Here is an 18366-nt window from a genome sequence, read left to right on the forward strand (position 1 = left end):
AAGAGTAGAATTGCTGATTCATATAGTAACTACGTGCTTAACTTCTTGTTGAACTGCCAAACTGTCTTCCAAAGTGGCTGCACCATTTTATTGATACATTACTACTAACAATGTATGAATTCTCCAATTTCTCTACATCCTCATCAAATCACGTGGTTTTTGTCCTTTATTCTATTTATATGATTCATTACACTAACTCATTTTCTGATGTCAAACCAACTTTCCATTCGAAGCATAAAACACACTTCATCTTGCTGTATAATCCTTTTTATATGTTGCTGGATGTGACTTGCTAATTTTTTAAAGGATTTTTATGTCCATATTCATAAGAGATATTCATGTATTTTTAAAGGGATGATGGTGGGTGTCAAATTGCCATGGTATTTAAATTCCATTGAATACCTTTAAAAGAGTGATATAAGAGTTTCTTTCCAAATGTCAATGTATACAATACCAGAAATTACATCTTTCACGAGGATTCAAGCCCATGATGAAAATTTCAGATGTAATTTTAAAAACATGTGAGGAGGCATATAACCTGTCAAAATCATTTTAGAAGGTATTGCCATGGAAATGGCATGAAGATCTCTGTTGTAGTCACTGCAAGGGGCCATTGGTAGGGTCTGAGGACAAAACTACTGTGATCTTTTAGTGTTTTACAAACCACTCTGTGGAAAGGGTGGGAACAGGAGACTAGTGAGAGGCCACAGCTATAAATCCAGGCTATATGGTGGCTTGGATCAGTGGTAGCTGCAGAGTAGAGCCAACAGGATTTGCTACCTGATCTGATGTATCATGTGGAGAGAAAGAGAGGGAGAGAATCAATGATAATTCCAGCTACAGGGTTTGGAGCTGATCAACTCATCTACTTATATCTATAAACTCAACTCTAAAATGGATTTGATAACACGTTTTGGCTCATAGAGCTGCTGTGGGGTTTAAAAGAAGTCTAATTCTCCTGAACTATAAAAGATGTAGCGCCAGACCTCCAGTAAAATGTAACAAACTTTAGCTATTGTATGGATATCCCTCTTTGAAGCAGATCTTCATCTTATCACTGATGTTTTAAGAGTCTTTAGCATTTTGTCTTTTGTTTTTACACTAAACTCTATCTTTACAGAGGGCAGGAGTGATTCCTAGAGACCTTTGCATTCTCGGCTCATATCCCAGTGCCTGGAACATGTATTCCTTAAATATTTGTTGACTATCTTCTTGACAAATCCCATTGATATGATGTTTCTACAAATATATATCCTTTGGTCTCCCCATTACTTCAGGTTCCAAATTTTTTAGCCTAACTATGAGCGCCTATTTTCCTCTCCTCCTCCCTTACTGTTCCTCAAGCGCCCGTGATCCATACATGCAGATGCCAGTGACAAGATAAAAATGTGCACCCTTTCAAAGGCATGTTCAACATTTTTTTAAAATAAATTTATTTATTTATTTTTGGCTGCGATGGGTCTTCGTTGCTGCGCGCGGGCTTTCTCTAGTTGCAGCAAGCGGGGGCTACTCTTCATTGCGGTGCGTGGGCTTCTCATTGTGGTGGCTTCTCTTGTTGCTGAGCACAGGCTCTAGGTGCGCGGGTTTCAGTAGCTGTGGCACGGGTAACTAGGAAAGAGGTACTATAAAGTAAGAAATTCCATTATTTGGTTTCTAGTTGGTTCTGTACATACCTTATTTCTCTCTGAATCCTAGAGGGAGAGCTAGGTCGTTGATTACTGCATCCCTCGTTAGTGACCAGAACACTCCCCGGAAGGTAGCGGATGCACAATAAGTATTCGAGTAATGAAAGAACCAAGCAGGAAACGAGGAATATACGAAATGAACCGACTTGCGCGGACAGGCTGCAGTTCCTCCCCAGGGCAGGAGGCGGCGCCAGTGTTACGCCTACTCGGCTGCCGTCAGCTCTTGGCCCCTCTGGCTGACCGTCCAACTCCAGCTGCCAAACCCGTGCAGGAACTAGCCAATAGAAAACCGTCTTAGTCATGGGGTCTGGCAGAAGTATCCAATGAACGTAGTGGGTCTAGGAAAGGGGCGGTGCTAAGAGGAGGAGCGCAGGGGAGCTGTTAGAGGTGGGAGTTGGAGCTGCGGGCCTGGAGGGGGCAGCGGAGCTGCGATGCGGACGGGGCAGCGCCGGTGAACGGAGCTGCAGCCCGACATGAACTCGCTGGAGCAGGCGGAAGGTAGGGTGGGCCGCCTGGGTCGGTTCCGGGCTTCTCCCGGAAGCTGGCGAGGCTCCGGAGGGGCCTGAATCGTGGAAACCTGGTCCGGAGAGAGGAGGCCGCGAGGGTTGGACTGACGGGGTCCGGGGCTGGGGGCGCGGGGGCCGGTCCAGGGGCCAAGGGGCGGCAGTATCCGGCCGGTCGCTGCTTCCGGCGCGCGTGGCCTCAGCCGGCGCTTGTGGGGGGGCGTTGCGTCAGTTCCTCCATTCCCCAAGCTTAGACCAGGTAGCTTCTCGTCCGGGCTGGTTATATTTCTCATTCATTAGCAAACATTTTTACTTCGTGCCTTGTAGTATGCTAACTCACTTTATTTTTTTTTTGATACTTGCACGAATTGTATCCCTGACTTCTGCCGTGGTTTCTGGTAATTGCCGGGGTAAGGGAGTGCCTCTTGGTCTCCTTTTCTAAAGTTCAAAAAACGCAACTGAGGGCTTCCCTGGTGGCGCAGTGGTTGGGAGTCCGCCTGCCGATGCGGCGGACGCGGGTTCGTACCCCGGTCCGGGAAGATCCCACATGCCGCGGAGCGGCTGGGCCCGTGGGCCATGGCCGCTGGGCCTGCGCGTTCGGAGCCTGGACTCCGCAGCGGGAGAGGCTACAGCGGTGGGAGGCCCGCGTACCGCAAAAAAACAAAACAAAACAAAAAACGCAACTGAAAGTGATACCGCACCTTGCTTATTCAGAGGGAGTACCTTGGGTGCCCCTGTGTTGTGGAACCAGGCGTCGGCGCTCCAGAAGTGCCACGAAGATCAATTGTAACCTCTTGGGAGGAAGGAAAGGGGAGCGTTTTTGCATACCCACCTGTTAGCCGTATCAGAAGTCCAGACTGAAAGCGTAGCCATTAATTAAATACAAGGGCTGGAAATCGGAATTGGGTAATTGCGTTCAAATTGACTTCGAAGACTTCGGTGTTAGGTAATAACGTTGTTCTGTCTAATAGGGAGTTCTTGGTTCCAACGGAATTAAAACTCGACCTGATTTTGATCCTTTATTTGCAACCCCCAAATTTCTAGCTTTTGGCACCGGCTGAGGCTGCTGTTGATTTTCCACATACCATTTTATGACGCTTCTAAAAGTGAATCGACCAGTTTCCTTATATGTGAAATTGGAATTAAAGAAACCTAATGTATTTGTCAAGTGTTTAAAGCTGTCATAGTAAAGAAGTAAACAGTGCAGTGATACATGTAAGTTGGTGTGCAAGACCTGAAGCAGAGTACATAAAATTCATCTTAATAGATTCAAACTAGTAAGAGTAGCTAATTAGAAAATTGAAATCTTTTTACCTAGATCTCAAGGCTTTTGAGAGGAGACTTACTGAATATATTCATTGTTTGCAACCTGCCACTGGACGTTGGAGAAGTAAGTGCCCGGATGTTTTTTAAGGGAAAATAAACTTAAAATTGATACTTTTATTCTTGCCTAGCAATGATTTGCTTCTCTGTAAAACTTTTGTTTTACAAATGCTTGCAAATCTTTATTAAACCATAAGATTCTCTTTTATTTGGACAGTTTTACATTTATTTAACATTGTAAGTAATGGCATTATAGGGAAATTTTAAGAAAAGAAACTGACGACCCTAAGAGAATAGTCTATTTTGTGTGGTTGAATTTTTATTTTTACATTAAAATGCATATGCTTTTAAACAAATATTACAAATCTGATAATCAGCACACGTAATAAAAATTTCAGTAGTCTGTCCAGCAGTTTTACAGTTTTGCCTACAAACTATTGAAATAAAGTTTGTTAAGGAAAATGATATTCAACGAGTGCTGTAAAATATGATTTGAAAGAATTGTGGTTACTGCCCCATGGAAATATATAGGAAATGCAGACGAATATACAAGTGATGACCTCAGTAAGCAAAATATTTTGCTAATTTATGTTGGGACGGTCTTAATTTCTTGGCTGTTCCTTGCTGAAATTTAATATCTGCCAAGAAGGAAGTACAGCAGCACATGTTGAGGACATACTTTATTTTGAAGTACAATTCACTTTGTGGGACCAAACTGAAGAGTCCTATTGAAGTTAAGGGTCTTCTCCTATGTCGAGATTTTTTGTGTATTTTTATTAAATCTATTTGCAAAGTTTTAGTCATATGCTACAGGAATTCTGATTGGTTAGAATTCACAAGTAATGATTTTTCTCAGGTTCTCCAGTTTACCTAGGAATTACCCCCAAAACCTTGTTTCACTGTTACTTGAGAATCTTTTAAAATGTATATGATGCTTTTCTATCTTATAAAGTGTAATGAACACGCTTTTTCTCTGATTCATGGGCTAAGTGCTTACATACAAATGCCATCAGCTTGTTCAGCGTACCAGAGTATGTGTATGAGGTCCCTTCTGGTGGGTTTGATTTTGCTTTTGCTTCATTAAAAAAAAAAAAAAAAATCTGTATACTTTAGCATGTTTCTTATTGGAAGTGTAGAATTATAAGAAACTGAGTTTAATCTGTTCTGAGAACATAAGTTTGAAATTTTGCGTATTATTAAATATCTAAAATGAGATTGTTTTTCTATGATTTGCCTCTTCTAAAAGTATATCACCACGAATTCTAGATAAAGTTTTACTATATTTAGGTTGCACTTCGAAGCTTGATCTCTACATTTTAAAAATGTATGCATCCCAACTGAAAGATAGTAACTGATTGGTCTCCAGAATAGTAACTAGGTCTTGGTGCCCCTTTATTATTTTTTAGTAATAGCATATATTCTTAAGTTTTACTTATGATCTATATAGAATTTTTAAAATAATTCTAGCTTAGTGGGGAGAAAGAAACTTTTTCGAACTTCTACTGTCAATAATTTCTACCCCAACCTTCCTTAAGTCCCTTAAAGAAAATCTGATACTGATTGGTGTGCTCCACACTTCCTGACATTGACCTTTGTTTAATTCAACAACAAGCAGTTGTCTGCAAGGCAAAAGTCTTTAGGCCAAATTCTCAGTGCATTCATGAAAGAGTCTTTGTTTGGTTTGTTTACATTTGAAAAATGAGGTTTTTGGGGTGGTTTGGGGGGGTTTTGTTTTGAATTTATTAGATCTGTAACATCAGTGTAAAGATATTGAAAGTTACCTAAGAAAATCTTACATTAAAGTTTTACCATCTTGGTTCTTACTGCTTTTAATTTCATTAATCTTCAGAAATTTTGACTAAAGTAATAACGGGGACAGTATCCTCCTCAGTTACTAAGGTTCACATTGTTTCAGAGAATTCCTCAAGGTCATATGGCAAGTCTCCTCTAAGTCCTGAGTGGAGTACATTCTCCATTTAATGAAGTGCTGCATCCTTTGGCTGTCATATTAAGAACTGGTGGTAGTATCATATTAATAGCTTATTTCCTTACTAATTTCATGTTTATCTTTCATCAGTGCTTCTTATAGTGGTATCTGTCTGTACAGCTACTGGTGCCTGGAACTGGTTAATAGATCCCGAGACGCAAAAGGTAGAAGTTTTGATTTAAAATCTTTAACAGATTGAGACAGTGGATATAGCAGTGCTTTGTTCTTTGTAAAGTATTAATCAAATGCTACCTATTAGTACTAGTAGTGATATTAATCATTGTATTAAAAATATGCTTTATCTTAATTTGCTTGAGAAAAACTTTGGCTGGCTGCTGTGGGTTAAGTATCTTTGCAGAGAAAAAGGCCTAAGAAATACTACCTCACTTATATTACTTCTCATTCATTTCTGAACTTGTGTACAGTTTTTACATATCATTTTTACATATTTCAGTGTAAACGTTGTCTTTGTTCTGTTTTGTTCATTTAGTGTCATCAGTGCCAGCTTTTAAAAATTATAAAACAACATTTTCTTCTATGAATTATCTTTGTTAATTCTTTTCCTCATCTCATAAAGCATTCGAGACAACTTTGCAGGAAACATTATGATAAAATAGCAAATGTAAACGTAATAAACAGTCAAGACCAGTAAAAACAGAGTACGAGGTCAAAACCAGGAAGGAAACCAGGTTACTGATATCATAGGCCCTGTGGGCCAGCAGAGTTGCCAGGGTTGAGTTTTAAATTAGTCTCTAAAGTCACAGCTAGTTCCATGGTTTTCATTATCTGTGAGAACACATTTGTAAGTTCTTTAAGCTAGCAAAGGTTTTCTTTCTCATCATTTATCTTTAAAAAAATATTCTGCCTGAAGTTTAATATAAGAAACACTGAGAGATCTCCCACTGGGCACTAAGAATATTCCTGTATCAAATGCAATAACAGATTTCATAATGTTATTTTTTGAAGCATCCTTTGATGAAAGCTGGTAGCATGTTTCTCAAATTTCTCTTTCTTTCTACCAATTTGTGCCTTAATTTCAAACTTGGGCTTTTTTATTAGAGAAGTAATCGTCTTCAGTTTTCCAGTGAAGTTTTTTTCCCCCAGTTCAGGTTTATTTAGGTAATAATGATGTTGTAGTTTTCACAAATTTAACCCTACTTCCCCTTTTAAACTGTAATTAGGTATACTACTTCCAGTAGCTTTATTTACAACCTTTTGGGTTATACAAAAGAAAAACCTAATAATAAGGCTTTTGTCAGCAGCCCAAATGGCAGTTCAGACAGCCAGGGGGTTGTTTCCCATGTAGTCTCCCTGACTCTACCCACTGAGGCGGAGAAATTAAAGAATAGGAAGCAGGGGAGGTTGGTGATGGGATCTCATGTTAATAGAGGGGTTTTTATGATGGATAGGAAACTCTCTTGTATGTTCATTTATAAAAATCTGATCTTAAGGCTGCACTTGGTACTCATCTTTAGGGGAAGAGCGAAAGAGGCTGGCAAGAAGATTAAAAAAGGTCTATCTTGGGAAATGAATCTGACTTCTAATTGTGAACAATATAAGCTGATTTCAGCTAGTTGAGGTCTTAATAAAACCCAGAATTAAATGTAATTTGAAATAGGCCCAAAACTCTGTAGTTAATATAATTTTCTAAATTAGGTGAGAATATAACTATTAGCTTAAGGGTTGGCTCTTTACATTTCACTATTTAATAACCTCAAACCTGACAAGAGTTTTGAATAGCAGTTGTCTGTAAGAGGACTTGCAAACTCAAAAGCCAGTGGCTAGCTGGAAGAACACAAGGAGAGAAGGAATATGGCAAACTGGAAAGTACACAAATGCCTGAACTAAAGGAGGCAACTGTTACTTGGATGCAGTTGATTGTTGCCGTGGAGGAAGGCAGGCTGATACTGACTGGTCTAATGAAGATTGAAACACTGTATGTGCTGATCTTGTACAGGGCACGTAAAACATAGGCACGTAATTCCTGTGGGAATTAAACTGTCCTCAGAGGTTTAAGAAGACATTACTCTGGAGTATTAAACTTTCTTCAGGATCTCGTCCTTCTGGGAGCTTCTTCCTTCCTGATGTTTTCAACCTGTCATTTCTTCATTTGACAAATTTATTTAACCAGTACCATGCTAGGCCAGTGCTCTTCATAAGTTTAGTTCTCTGTCTTGAAACAGGTACACATATCTTATCAGAGCGGAGCACAGATGCTCTTAGCTTGGTTCTGTGCTCCCATTTAGTTTCTAGTCCACTCCATTTCTTTTTCTAGACTCTAAATACTTGTCTTCTCAGTCCACATTCCGATTCCCCAGTGGTCTGGCTTCAGTGCCTACTCTTGTTCCAATCCTGCATCCTGTACCCTTGTCCCTCTACCTACTCTTAGAATTATGTATGCTTCTGTTTTTTACTGTCAACTAATTATTCTCAGATCTTAAATTAGCCCTTTGTTTCTCTTGACCTCTAGTTTTTTATGGATAGCTACTAATCATTTTCCCCTGCTGGGATGTTCTGTGGCCATCTAAACCTAGTAGCTTCAAAACCAAACTCATGTTTTGCCTCTTTCAAAGAGAAAGGGTGAAGCTGGAACTGACTTTTACAAGGATATGTAGGAGCTAGCCAGGTAAAGAGGAGAAAAGGAAAATGGTAGCATAAGTGTGCAAGTGTGGCAGGAGATGATTAGACTGAGACCAGGTTATGAACGGCAGAATTTGCTCACCTCTGCTTTTTAACAGGGAAGATAACCAGATCACGTCTGACTTGTGTTTTCATTGAGAATCAGAGGCCTCATCTTCATTCATTCAACAATATTTGTTGAGCACCTATATTTGCCAAGTGCTGTTTCAGGTGTTGGGAAAATAATGATGCCCACGACAGTGTCTCTTTTCTCGTGGAACTTGTAGTCTTCTGCTTTTTAAAGTACTTCTCACTAGGAAGGTTTCAGTAAATATTTTTGGTAGGGTGTATTTTTATTATAGGAGTAAATTTTTAATGGTTGAAGCATTTGGAATGAATGGAGGGAATATTGCTACACTGTCTTGCTACACTGAAGATATAAAACATACATTATTTTAATTTTCATAGTATAGCAATATGGAGAACTAGGATTTTTGGAAGTCTCCAGATTCTTATAGTTTATCTGTTTTTGTTTTTGGGGGGGGGGGGGCATGCCACGCGGCTTGCGGGATCTCAGTTCCCTGACTAGGGATTGAACCCAGGCCACAGGAGTGAGAGCCCAGAATTCTAACCACTAGGCCACCAGGGAACTTTCCAAATTCTCATATTTTAGGTAATTAAATGTTATATATATTCATGCACAAGTGGGGAGGTAGGAATCAATATTGTTCTAGGATTTTTAACATTTTTATCTTTCCAACTCTTTTACAGGTGTCCTTCTTCACATCATTATGGAACCATCCATTTTTCACCATTAGCTGTATCACTCTAATAGGCTTGTTCTTTGCTGGAATACACAAGAGAGTAGTTGCACCGTCAATGTATCCTTTACCATGAATTGAGTTTTATTCTCTGAACTAAATTAAACCACCTTCTCAATCTCTAGGTGTTCTTAAAAGCTTACTCTTCAAATGTAAATTTTCCTTTGACCACATTTATTCAGTATAGCTGCTCGATGTCGAACTGTATTAGCAGAGTACAACATGTCTTGTGATGATGTAAGTATTTTCATTAGAAAACTGTAGACACGTGTGAAAGGACTGAAGTGTTTTGGCTTAAGTAAAACAAACATTTTATTAACAATAAATTGTCTCCATGGAATTAATAGGGGGGATATTCATTGTAGCATTGATTCTAAGACACTTTTTTTTTTTACATTGTAACATCTCTGAAGATTGACATGTATCCAGTAATCAATGGTGTCTTACAATTAAATTGGTAGAGTTGAGAGTTTAATTCTTAATGACATAAAGTCATGATCCATCTTCTAATTGAAGCTATCTTAGATTCAGAGAAATAAACAGTGGTCATTATTGGCCAAAAATGGCTCAGTGGGATGGTTTTGTAAACTACTGTTACGTATCTCACACTCTTCCATATGTAGGATTTTATATAGAGTCATAGATTAATTGACGGACTGTGGACATATGAACGTACCGTATTTTTAGAAGTTGATCACATATCAATATAAGAATATCTCACAATTTTGATTTATTTATAAAAGCATTTTTACCTTCAACTTAAAAAACTATTAAGTAATACCTACCCAGTATAGGAAATTCGAATAAAAAACAAAAAAAAGTATTAGGGCAGGAAGACAACTGGATCAATGGAAGACAATAAAGATTAAACACTTTGAGTTTTTAAAAATTAGTAGAAAAAAAAATTAGTAGAAGATAAGGGTAGTCTTTCAAGTCAAAAGGGAAGAAATAGGCTATTTATAGTATTGAGACAGTTGGCTCTTCATTTGGAAAAAGATGAATTTAGACCTCTACCTCACATCAATTAAAAAAACTAAATTCCAGGTAAAGTCTTAAAAATCCCACCATAAAAGCATTAGAAGAAAATACAGAAGAATATGTTTATAACCTTGGGATAGGAAAACAGCTTCTTAAGTCGCAAAACAGAAATGCCATAATGGAAGAAGTTGGATACATTTAATTGCAGCAACATTTGAAGATTTTGTACATTAGAAGAAATCATTTGTAAGGTACCTAATAGATAGAGGGTAGTATCCAGAATGTTTGAAGGCCTATTAAAAATCAATAATAAAAAGACAAATAGTACATTTTTAAAATGGAAAAGGTAAGTCGTATCACAGAAATGGAAATACGAATGGCTAATAAACATGTAAAGACTGGAGAGCCTCATTTTGTAATCAGGGAAATGCAAAGTAAAACTGAGTTCATTTGTATTACCTGTCAGATTAGTAAAGATTAAATAACTCCAGTATTGTGGTGAAATGATGCAGCCATACACTGCTTGTTGGGAATATACATTGATGCAGCCATTCTGAAGGGCAGTTTTCATCATTCTTATAAAATGTAATATGTGCATGTCTCATGACCTAACTATTCTACTTTTCCCCAACTCCCCTGGTTGGGGGGACCATCACACATGTACGCAAGGAGGCAAGTACAAGATTGTTCATTGTAATATCCTTAGCAGTAGTGAAAAAAATGGAAATAATTTTTGTTTCTCAACAGAAATTTTGTTTCTCAACAGTGGTAAAATAGGGTGTGGTAAAGCCATATAGGAAATCAGAAGTAAATCTGTAAGTATGGACATGGAAGTATCTCGAAGACATAATGGTAGGAGCAAAAAGTAAATTATCAAACAATATGGTCAGTTTGGTACCTTTTTTTTTTTAAGTTTTAATTATGTAAATTTCCAAACATAAAAAAGCAGAGAAGAGCTAAATGAACTTCCCGTGTATCATCGGCCAGTGTCGACAATAAATCAACTCATGGCCATTCTTTTTTTTTTTTTTTTTTAATCTTTATTGGAGTATAATTGCTTCACAATACTGTGTTAGTTGCTGTTGTACAACAGAGTGAATCAGCCATATGCATACACATGTCCCCACATCCCCTCCCTCTTGAGCCTCCCTCCCATCCTCCGTATCCCACCCCTCTAGGTCATCGCAAAGCCCCGAGCTGATTCCCTGTGCTATGCTGCTGCTTCCCACCAGCCAACTATTTTATATTCGGTAGTGTATATATGTCGACGCTACTCTCACTTCCCTCCAGCTTCGCCCTCCCACCCGTTGTCCACAAGTCCATTTTCTATGTCTATCTCTTTTTTTTTTAAATTTATTTTTGTTTTATTTATTTTGGCTGCGTTGGGTTTTTGTTGCTGTGCGTGGGCTTTCTCTAGGTGCAGCGAGTGGGGGCTCCTCTTCCTTGCGGTGCGTGGGCTTCTCATTGTGGTGGCTTCTCTTGTTGCAGAGCACAGGCTCTAGGCACGCAGGCTTCAGTAGTTGTGGCACATGGGCTCAGTAGTTGTGGCTCCTGGCCTCTAGAGTGCAGGCTCAGTAGTTGTGGTGCGTAGGCTTAGTTGCTCTGTGGCACGTGGGATCTTCCCAGACCAGGGCTCGAACCCGTGTCCCCTGCGTTGGCGGGTGGATTCTTAACCACTGCGCCACCAGGGAAGCCCCCCCCCCATGTCTACCTCTTTATTCCTGCCCTGCCTTTTTTTTTCTAAGTTAATTTTTTTTTAAATGGTGCTTTATTTTCATAATTAGAAGGTGAAATAATTACCATTTCAAATAGTTAGACAGATTTGAATATTTCCTATTTTGGTGCTTTCCTCTTCCCTGAAATGTATTCAAGCCTTGTTTTTTTGTTTGTTTTTTTGAATTTTATTTAATTTATCTTTTTATACAGCTGGTTCTTACTAGTCATCCATTTTATACACATAAGTGTATACATGTCAATCCCAATCTCCCGATTCATCACACCACCACCCCCACCTGCTGCTGCTTTCCCCCCTTGGTGTCCATAGGTTTGTTCACTACATCTATGTCTCAATTTCTGCCCTGCAAACCGGTTCATCTGTACCATTTTTCTAGGTTCCACATATATGCGTTTATTCCTGCCCTGCAACTAGGTTCATCAGTACAGTTTTTTTTTTTTAGATTCCATATGTATGCGTTAGCTTATGATGTTTTTCTGTTTCTGACTGACTTCACTCTGTATGACAGACTCTGGGTCCATCCATCTCACTACAAATAATTCATTTCTTTTTATGGCTGAGTAATATTCCATTGTATATATGTGCCACATCTTTATCCATTCATTTGTCGATGGACATTTAGGTTGGTTCCATGCCCTGGCTATTGTAAGTAGTGCTGCAATGAACATTGTGGTATGTGTCTCTTTTTGAATCATGGTTTTCTCAAGGGTATATGCCCAGTAGTGGGATTGCTGGGTCATATGGTAGTTCTATTTGTAGTTTTTTAAGGAACCTCCATACTGTTTTCCATAGTGGTTGTATCAATTTACATTCCTACCAACAGTGCAGGAGGGTTCCCTTTTCACCACACCCTTTCCAGCTTTTATTGTTTCTAGATTTTTGATAATGGCCATTCTGGATAGAATGCCCAGAGATAAACCCACGCACAGATGGGCACCTAGTTTATGACAAAGGAGGCAAGAACATACAGTGGAGAAAAGACAGCCTCTTCAATAAGTGGTGCTGGGAAAACTGGACAGCTACATGTAAAAGAATGAAATTAGAACACTCCCTAACACCATACACAAAAATAAACTCCAAATGGATTAAAGACTTAAATGTAAGACCAGACATTATAAAACTCCTAGAGGAAAACATAGGAAAAACACTCTGACATAAACCACAGCAAGATCTTTTTTGACCCACCTCCTAGAGTAACGGAAATAAAAACAAAAATAAACAAGCAGGACTTTTTTAAACTTAAAAGCTTTTGCACAGCAAAGGAAACCATAAACAAGACAAAAAGACAACCCTCAGAATGGGAGAAAATATTAGCAAATGAAACAAGAGACAGAGGATTAATCTCCAAAATATACGAACAGCTCAATATCAAAAAAACAAACAATTCAGTTAAAAAATGGCAGAAGACCTAAATAGACATTTCACCAAGGAAGACACACATGGCGGAGAGACACGTGAAAAGATGCTCAGCATCACTAATTACTAGAGAAATGCAAATCAAAACTGCAATGAGGTATCACCTCATGGCCATTCTTAATTCATGTGTACCCCTGCCAACCTTCCCTATCATCAGGTTATTTAAAAACAAATCCCAAGTGATGTATTTTACCCTCAATCAGCATGATAGAAGCACCAAATTTTTATTCATATATGTGAATGTAAGTCCATAGGAAACAATCTGGAAGAATTCATGCTAAAACTGGTTTCTTCTATAAGAGGGCTAGTGTTTGAGGTGAATGGAAAGGGTGACTTTAAGCTCATCTTGGTTGAACTTTTTATAATGAGATTACATTAATGTCTTATGTAATTTAAAATAGATTTAAAGTGGATTTAAAACCATGATATTTTTATACAGTGGTATACATACATTCTGTATTGTAATAGCAATATAAAAAGGTACAAGCTGCTGAAACATAGTAATGTTGATGAATTTCAGAAACACGTTGAGTGAAGTAGATGAAAAAGAACACGCTGTGTGATTCCATTTACTTAAAGATCAGAGAGAGGCAGATTAACCTGTGGTAAGCAGTTATGTAGGGAGTGGGGGGTACCATTGACCTTGGAAAGGAGCATGGAGGAACTTTCTGAGTGGTGGTGATGTTCTGTAGCCTGATCTGGGTGGTGGTGACGTGGGTATATACATTTGTCAAAACTCATAAAACTGTACACAAGATTTGAGCATTTTACTGTGCATGAATTATACCTCAGTAAAACAGTAGAAAAATTAGTATCAAAGTTCTACCAAGATATCAAGGAGTTACCGAAAAAGTGAAAGTGAGAATTGAGAGGGAGCCAGAATCCTGACAACACTTGACCTGAGGACAATAAAGTGTGTTTCTGAAAACCACCTAGAATTTTACCAACCAAAGATAATCACCACGTTTTGTATTGTGTATTCTCATTTACTTTTATAAAAGAAAGTTGTTATAATCAAGTTTATAAAGAGCCATTAAAAAAATAAAAAGATGTTACGAATTTTTCAAACCTGCTTCTTTGACCCAACATTAGGATTTAAGAGCCACCGTATACTGAAGGTTAACTGTGAAAGGTCCCAGGCCTGTTTTTTTATCTGCATGATCTCAAGATCTTCCATTTTGTTTAATTACATACTCTCCCACTTTATGGACACATCATAATTTAATCCCCTATGTCCACATTTTGCATGTTATATATGTTGTGCATTTTTCACTAGAACTTAAGCTCCGTAAAGACAAGGAACTTTGTCTAGTTAGTTCATTACTGGGTCCCTGGCATCTCACACGTCTGGCACATTAATGGGTACTCAGTAAATACTGAATTAATAGCACTTAAATGTACATCTTTACCCTTGCACCTAGTTTCCTTCAGATAAATTCCTAGAAGTGGAATTGTTTGTATTATATGGTATATGCTTTTTTTTTTGATAAATATGACAGCCCTGTAGAAGAGTTGTATCCACATACACTGAATACCAGCAGTGTATATGAGTGTCTATTGCTCCAACCATTGGTTTACATTTTAACTTGAGGAAGTTAAAGTTTTAATGTTAGAAAAAGGGAAAAATTTTTGTTCAAATACATAGTTTTATTTATGTTTTATGGTAAGGGGCATAAATTAGTCTATATAAGTTGGGATTTTATTTTATCCACTGGGTTGGTTGGCTGATTTTCTGGTAGCCAGTGGATAGGGAATTCATCAAATAAAGATTTTATGTGTATGTTTTAAAGTACTAAAGATTTTAGAAGAAAGTTCCACACAAAGAACACTTTGAAAACATAATTATTAATTGCTTAATCTTGCCTAATATAGGGGGGTGTTCTAATGCCCTTTAAGGTTTCTAGGTAAGTGGTGGTGTTCTTAACAGAACTGTATACTTTTAAACTTTTTTTTTTTTTTCATTTTTACAGACAGGAAAACTAATTTTGAAACCTAGGCCTCATGTTCAATGACAATCTGCACTCATTGTTATGGGACTTAAAACAACCTTTCTTCAAAAAGTGATACAGCAAAAAGCCATAAAGGATTGCTTTTACAGTTGGATATGTGAACGTCATAGCAACAACTGACAAGAAATGTGCAATATTTACCCAGATTATCTTCATGGTGGTGACTCGCGTAATCAGTGCTTTGGTACCTTTGATTATTTGTGTTTCAGTATTAGTGTCACTTTAGTACTTCAGATCCTGCAAAGATTTTTGCAGATGAAGTATGTATGTATGTTACTAAGTTAAACTTAGAAACAGAACCTCATCCAGTTTTTATAATGTATTTTTGTAAACTACTGTAAATAGCAAATCAATGCCAGTGTTAAAAAGGAAACGTTATGTGGACTTTGTTCTCCTGCACCAGTGTTTCAGGAACATCTGCTTGCCATCTCCACAGCTCTTTAAAACCAGCTATTACGTATAGCTGTGCCTTTCACTCTTACACTCCTCTCTTTTAATCATAATGCAGGAAAAACATTGGATTGAGCTAAGACTAAGGAAAATTCATCTCCATTATGTTTTAAGAAATTATAGGTGTTTTGAGAAACAGTTTTTGTTAAAACTAGATAGTGAACTTCAGCCACTATTGTGATATTTTCCAGTTCATTGTTTTCATTTAATGCTAAATATACTTTATATTTTTTTAATGATTTTAAGAACACTCCAAAGGCTTCTGAATAGACAAGTTTAGTTATAAATTATGTATTGTCTGGGGAATTTGATAGTCATTGTTTTAGATAATGGGATTTTATGCTGTGGTAGACGTGCTGTTACACTAGTATTGTGCAGGTGTGATTGATCAGCCACACCATCACAGGGACAACGGGAGCAGTGCCACAAACTAGAGTCTACAATTCTCACTGTTTAGAGAGTGTTAATGACATACTGTGTATGCATATTAGCCACATATACTATAACAGCCCTTAAAATTAAACTATTGGGATTGCTGTAAATATTTTAAAGAACTGGAGGTGCCTTTTACCTGTTTATTAGAAGATTTTGAAAGGTTTAAATTATTTCATGAGCAATCTTTTAAATTTCATTTAACATAAGGCTGAAAATTCAAAAACAGGACAAAAAACCTTTTTAACAAGGCTGCCTTTTATTTTAAATGTGTCCATCTTGGCTTTCACGTGTATAAAATTTCATTCTTTGAACTGCAGCAATAAACCCCTCTGCTCCTACGAAGTTTTAAGAGAGTATTCCATATATTCTGCATTGTTTTATTTCCTGTAAATTTTGTAGGTAAATATGTGCATAAAAATAAATACTTTATATATATTTAGTGATTGGGCTTTTTCCTTGGTTTATTTTAAGTCTGTAACTGAAAAAATATTTAAACATAACTGAGTGTGTCAGGTACAGGCTAACATAAAATGAGTCAGATACAGGCTGAGTAAAATGAGATACTTTAACTGTGTGTCCAGTAGAGCAAATTTCAAGTAGCAATTGAAGGTACCCAGTTTATTAGGCTGTGAATACTTTAAAATTTTTTTTTTTTAATATTTATTTATTTCACTACGCTGGGTCTTAGTTGTGGCATGTGGGATCTTCATTACGGCATGCAGGATCTTTTAGTTGCAGCATGCAGAATCTAGTTCCCTGACCAGGGATCGAACCTGGGCCCCCCCCTGCATTGGGAGTGTGGAGTCCCAACCGCTGGACCACCAGGGAAGTCCCCTTTTAATATTTCTTATTCATCATTGTCTGATAATATGTGGTGTTTAATTAGGAAACGCAGGTTTTCTCAAAAATTAAGCTCTACAAACCTGGATCACTAGTTTCCTCCAAGAGTATAAAGCTGAAGAGGGATTTTATGTGTCCTAAATCCTTTTTGGAATCATCAGCTACTTTTTGTATTTAACAAAATCCTTGAATCTTTTCCCCTAGAAAAATATGTCTGTGTATGTACACATACGGTGCATGTACTTGGAGAGGTTTTCAAGGATTTCCTGATGCCAGGCTACTTGGAATCCATTGGCTCCAAGAAAGAAACTTTTGTTACAGTTCCAAAGATTTTTCATACCTTTACTTCTAACAGAACAGTTCATTTTCCAAAAAAGTCTTTGCTCTGGTTGAAATGGCCCAAGGATCCTTGCTAGGTTAGCCTCTCATCACCAGCGCCCTCACTCTCTCATACGCTCTTCCACACTGTTAGGAAATTACTGTTGAGTCTAGTCCTCTAACTTTACAGGTGGGGAAGACAGTCTTAGATTTTCAAAGTGACTTTACGTCCCCATGACTTACTGAAGACAACTAACACCAAGTCTCTTGACTCTGATTGAAAGGATGTTTATGTGTGTGTGTTGAACTTAAGTCATGAGCCATTATAATGGTATGGTTAAGAATGTAGACGCTTATGCCAAACTGGATTCTAATCTCAGATCTTACTACTTGCTAGTTTTGTAACCTTAGGCAAGTTAGTAACGTTAGTGTTTTCATTTATAAAATGGGTATAATGCCAATCTCGGTAGAGGAAGATAATGTATAGGATATAGGTGTATCGCCAGTCATCTTATATTGAGTATTAAATTGTTAATTCATGGAGAGCACTTAAACAGTGCTTGGCTACAGAGTCAATGCTCAGTAAATCTAGCTGTTAAACCAAACACTAAAAGTAAAAAAAGGAACAAAACAAAAAACCTCATTGTTACAACTTTACCTAATATCAACATCTCAGTTGAGATAGCCAGGAGGAAGTTGTGCTTACCTTTTGAATCAGGCAAACTCCTGAATACTGGATTAAATACAAAGAGAAAGGCTATTTGGCCTCGAATGATTTAAGAAACCTAAAATGGTTCTAGGTGTTTTCTCAAGCAACTTCACTGAAAACATAAAGGCTGTGACTGCCGGATAGCGCTGCTTTTTGAGTGGCTCTTTTCTCCTTTAGAACTGGACTCTTGATGGGCATTTTATAGAGACTTGAGTCTCTACATCCTTCTGGCTGACAGATGCTCTGCCTTCGTCAGCAACTAAAGTGGCTCTATCATTTCCTCTCCTGTTGAAACCAAAGAAACTTGAGTCTCATTCTGTTTCCAAACTACACTTTCTATATGCTTTACATTAGGTAAGTATAATTTCTATCTTTTTCTACTAAAAATAGGTGCACCTTGTCTGCATCATAGAACACAAAACATTTTTTAAATTGATGTTTTTAGTGAATGATTGTGTGCCATGCAAGTCTATTTGTGTGAGAGACAAAAAAGGAAGTAAAAGGATATCCATTACCTGAAAGTTTTAGGTGTGCTCCT

The 18366-nt window shown here is 37.8% G+C and overlaps 1 protein-coding gene and 1 long non-coding RNA gene across 3 annotated transcripts; one reads left to right on the top strand and one right to left on the bottom strand.

Annotated features, from left to right (window-relative positions):
* Nucleotides 1-1415: 1415 nt before the first annotated feature.
* Nucleotides 1416-2296, bottom strand: LOC137214756 (uncharacterized). Its single transcript, XR_010939028.1, has 2 exons — nucleotides 1674-2296; nucleotides 1416-1608 (listed from the first exon to the last, which is right to left on the bottom strand). It is a non-coding gene; the product is annotated as an uncharacterized lncRNA (long non-coding RNA).
* On the top strand, nucleotides 2024-16400 carry CNEP1R1 (CTD nuclear envelope phosphatase 1 regulatory subunit 1). 2 transcript variants are annotated; one of them, XR_010939027.1, is made up of 7 exons: nucleotides 2024-2183; nucleotides 3507-3578; nucleotides 5589-5662; nucleotides 8889-8998; nucleotides 9121-9175; nucleotides 13588-13672; nucleotides 15038-16400. XR_010939027.1 is itself a non-coding variant. In XM_067718924.1 (6 exons), exons 1-6 carry the CDS (start codon nucleotides 2159-2161, stop codon nucleotides 15077-15079), a joined length of 378 nt encoding a protein of 125 aa, XP_067575025.1. In that variant the 5' UTR covers nucleotides 2024-2158; the 3' UTR covers nucleotides 15080-16400. The 2 variants fall into 2 exon arrangements, 1 of the variants encoding a protein (XP_067575025.1); XM_067718924.1 differs by lacking the exon at nucleotides 13588-13672.
* Nucleotides 16401-18366: the final 1966 nt, after the last annotated feature.

The sequence above is a fragment of the Pseudorca crassidens genome, chromosome 20 (assembly GCF_039906515.1).
Source record: "Pseudorca crassidens isolate mPseCra1 chromosome 20, mPseCra1.hap1, whole genome shotgun sequence".
NCBI classification, from domain to species: Eukaryota; Metazoa; Chordata; class Mammalia; order Artiodactyla; family Delphinidae; genus Pseudorca; species Pseudorca crassidens.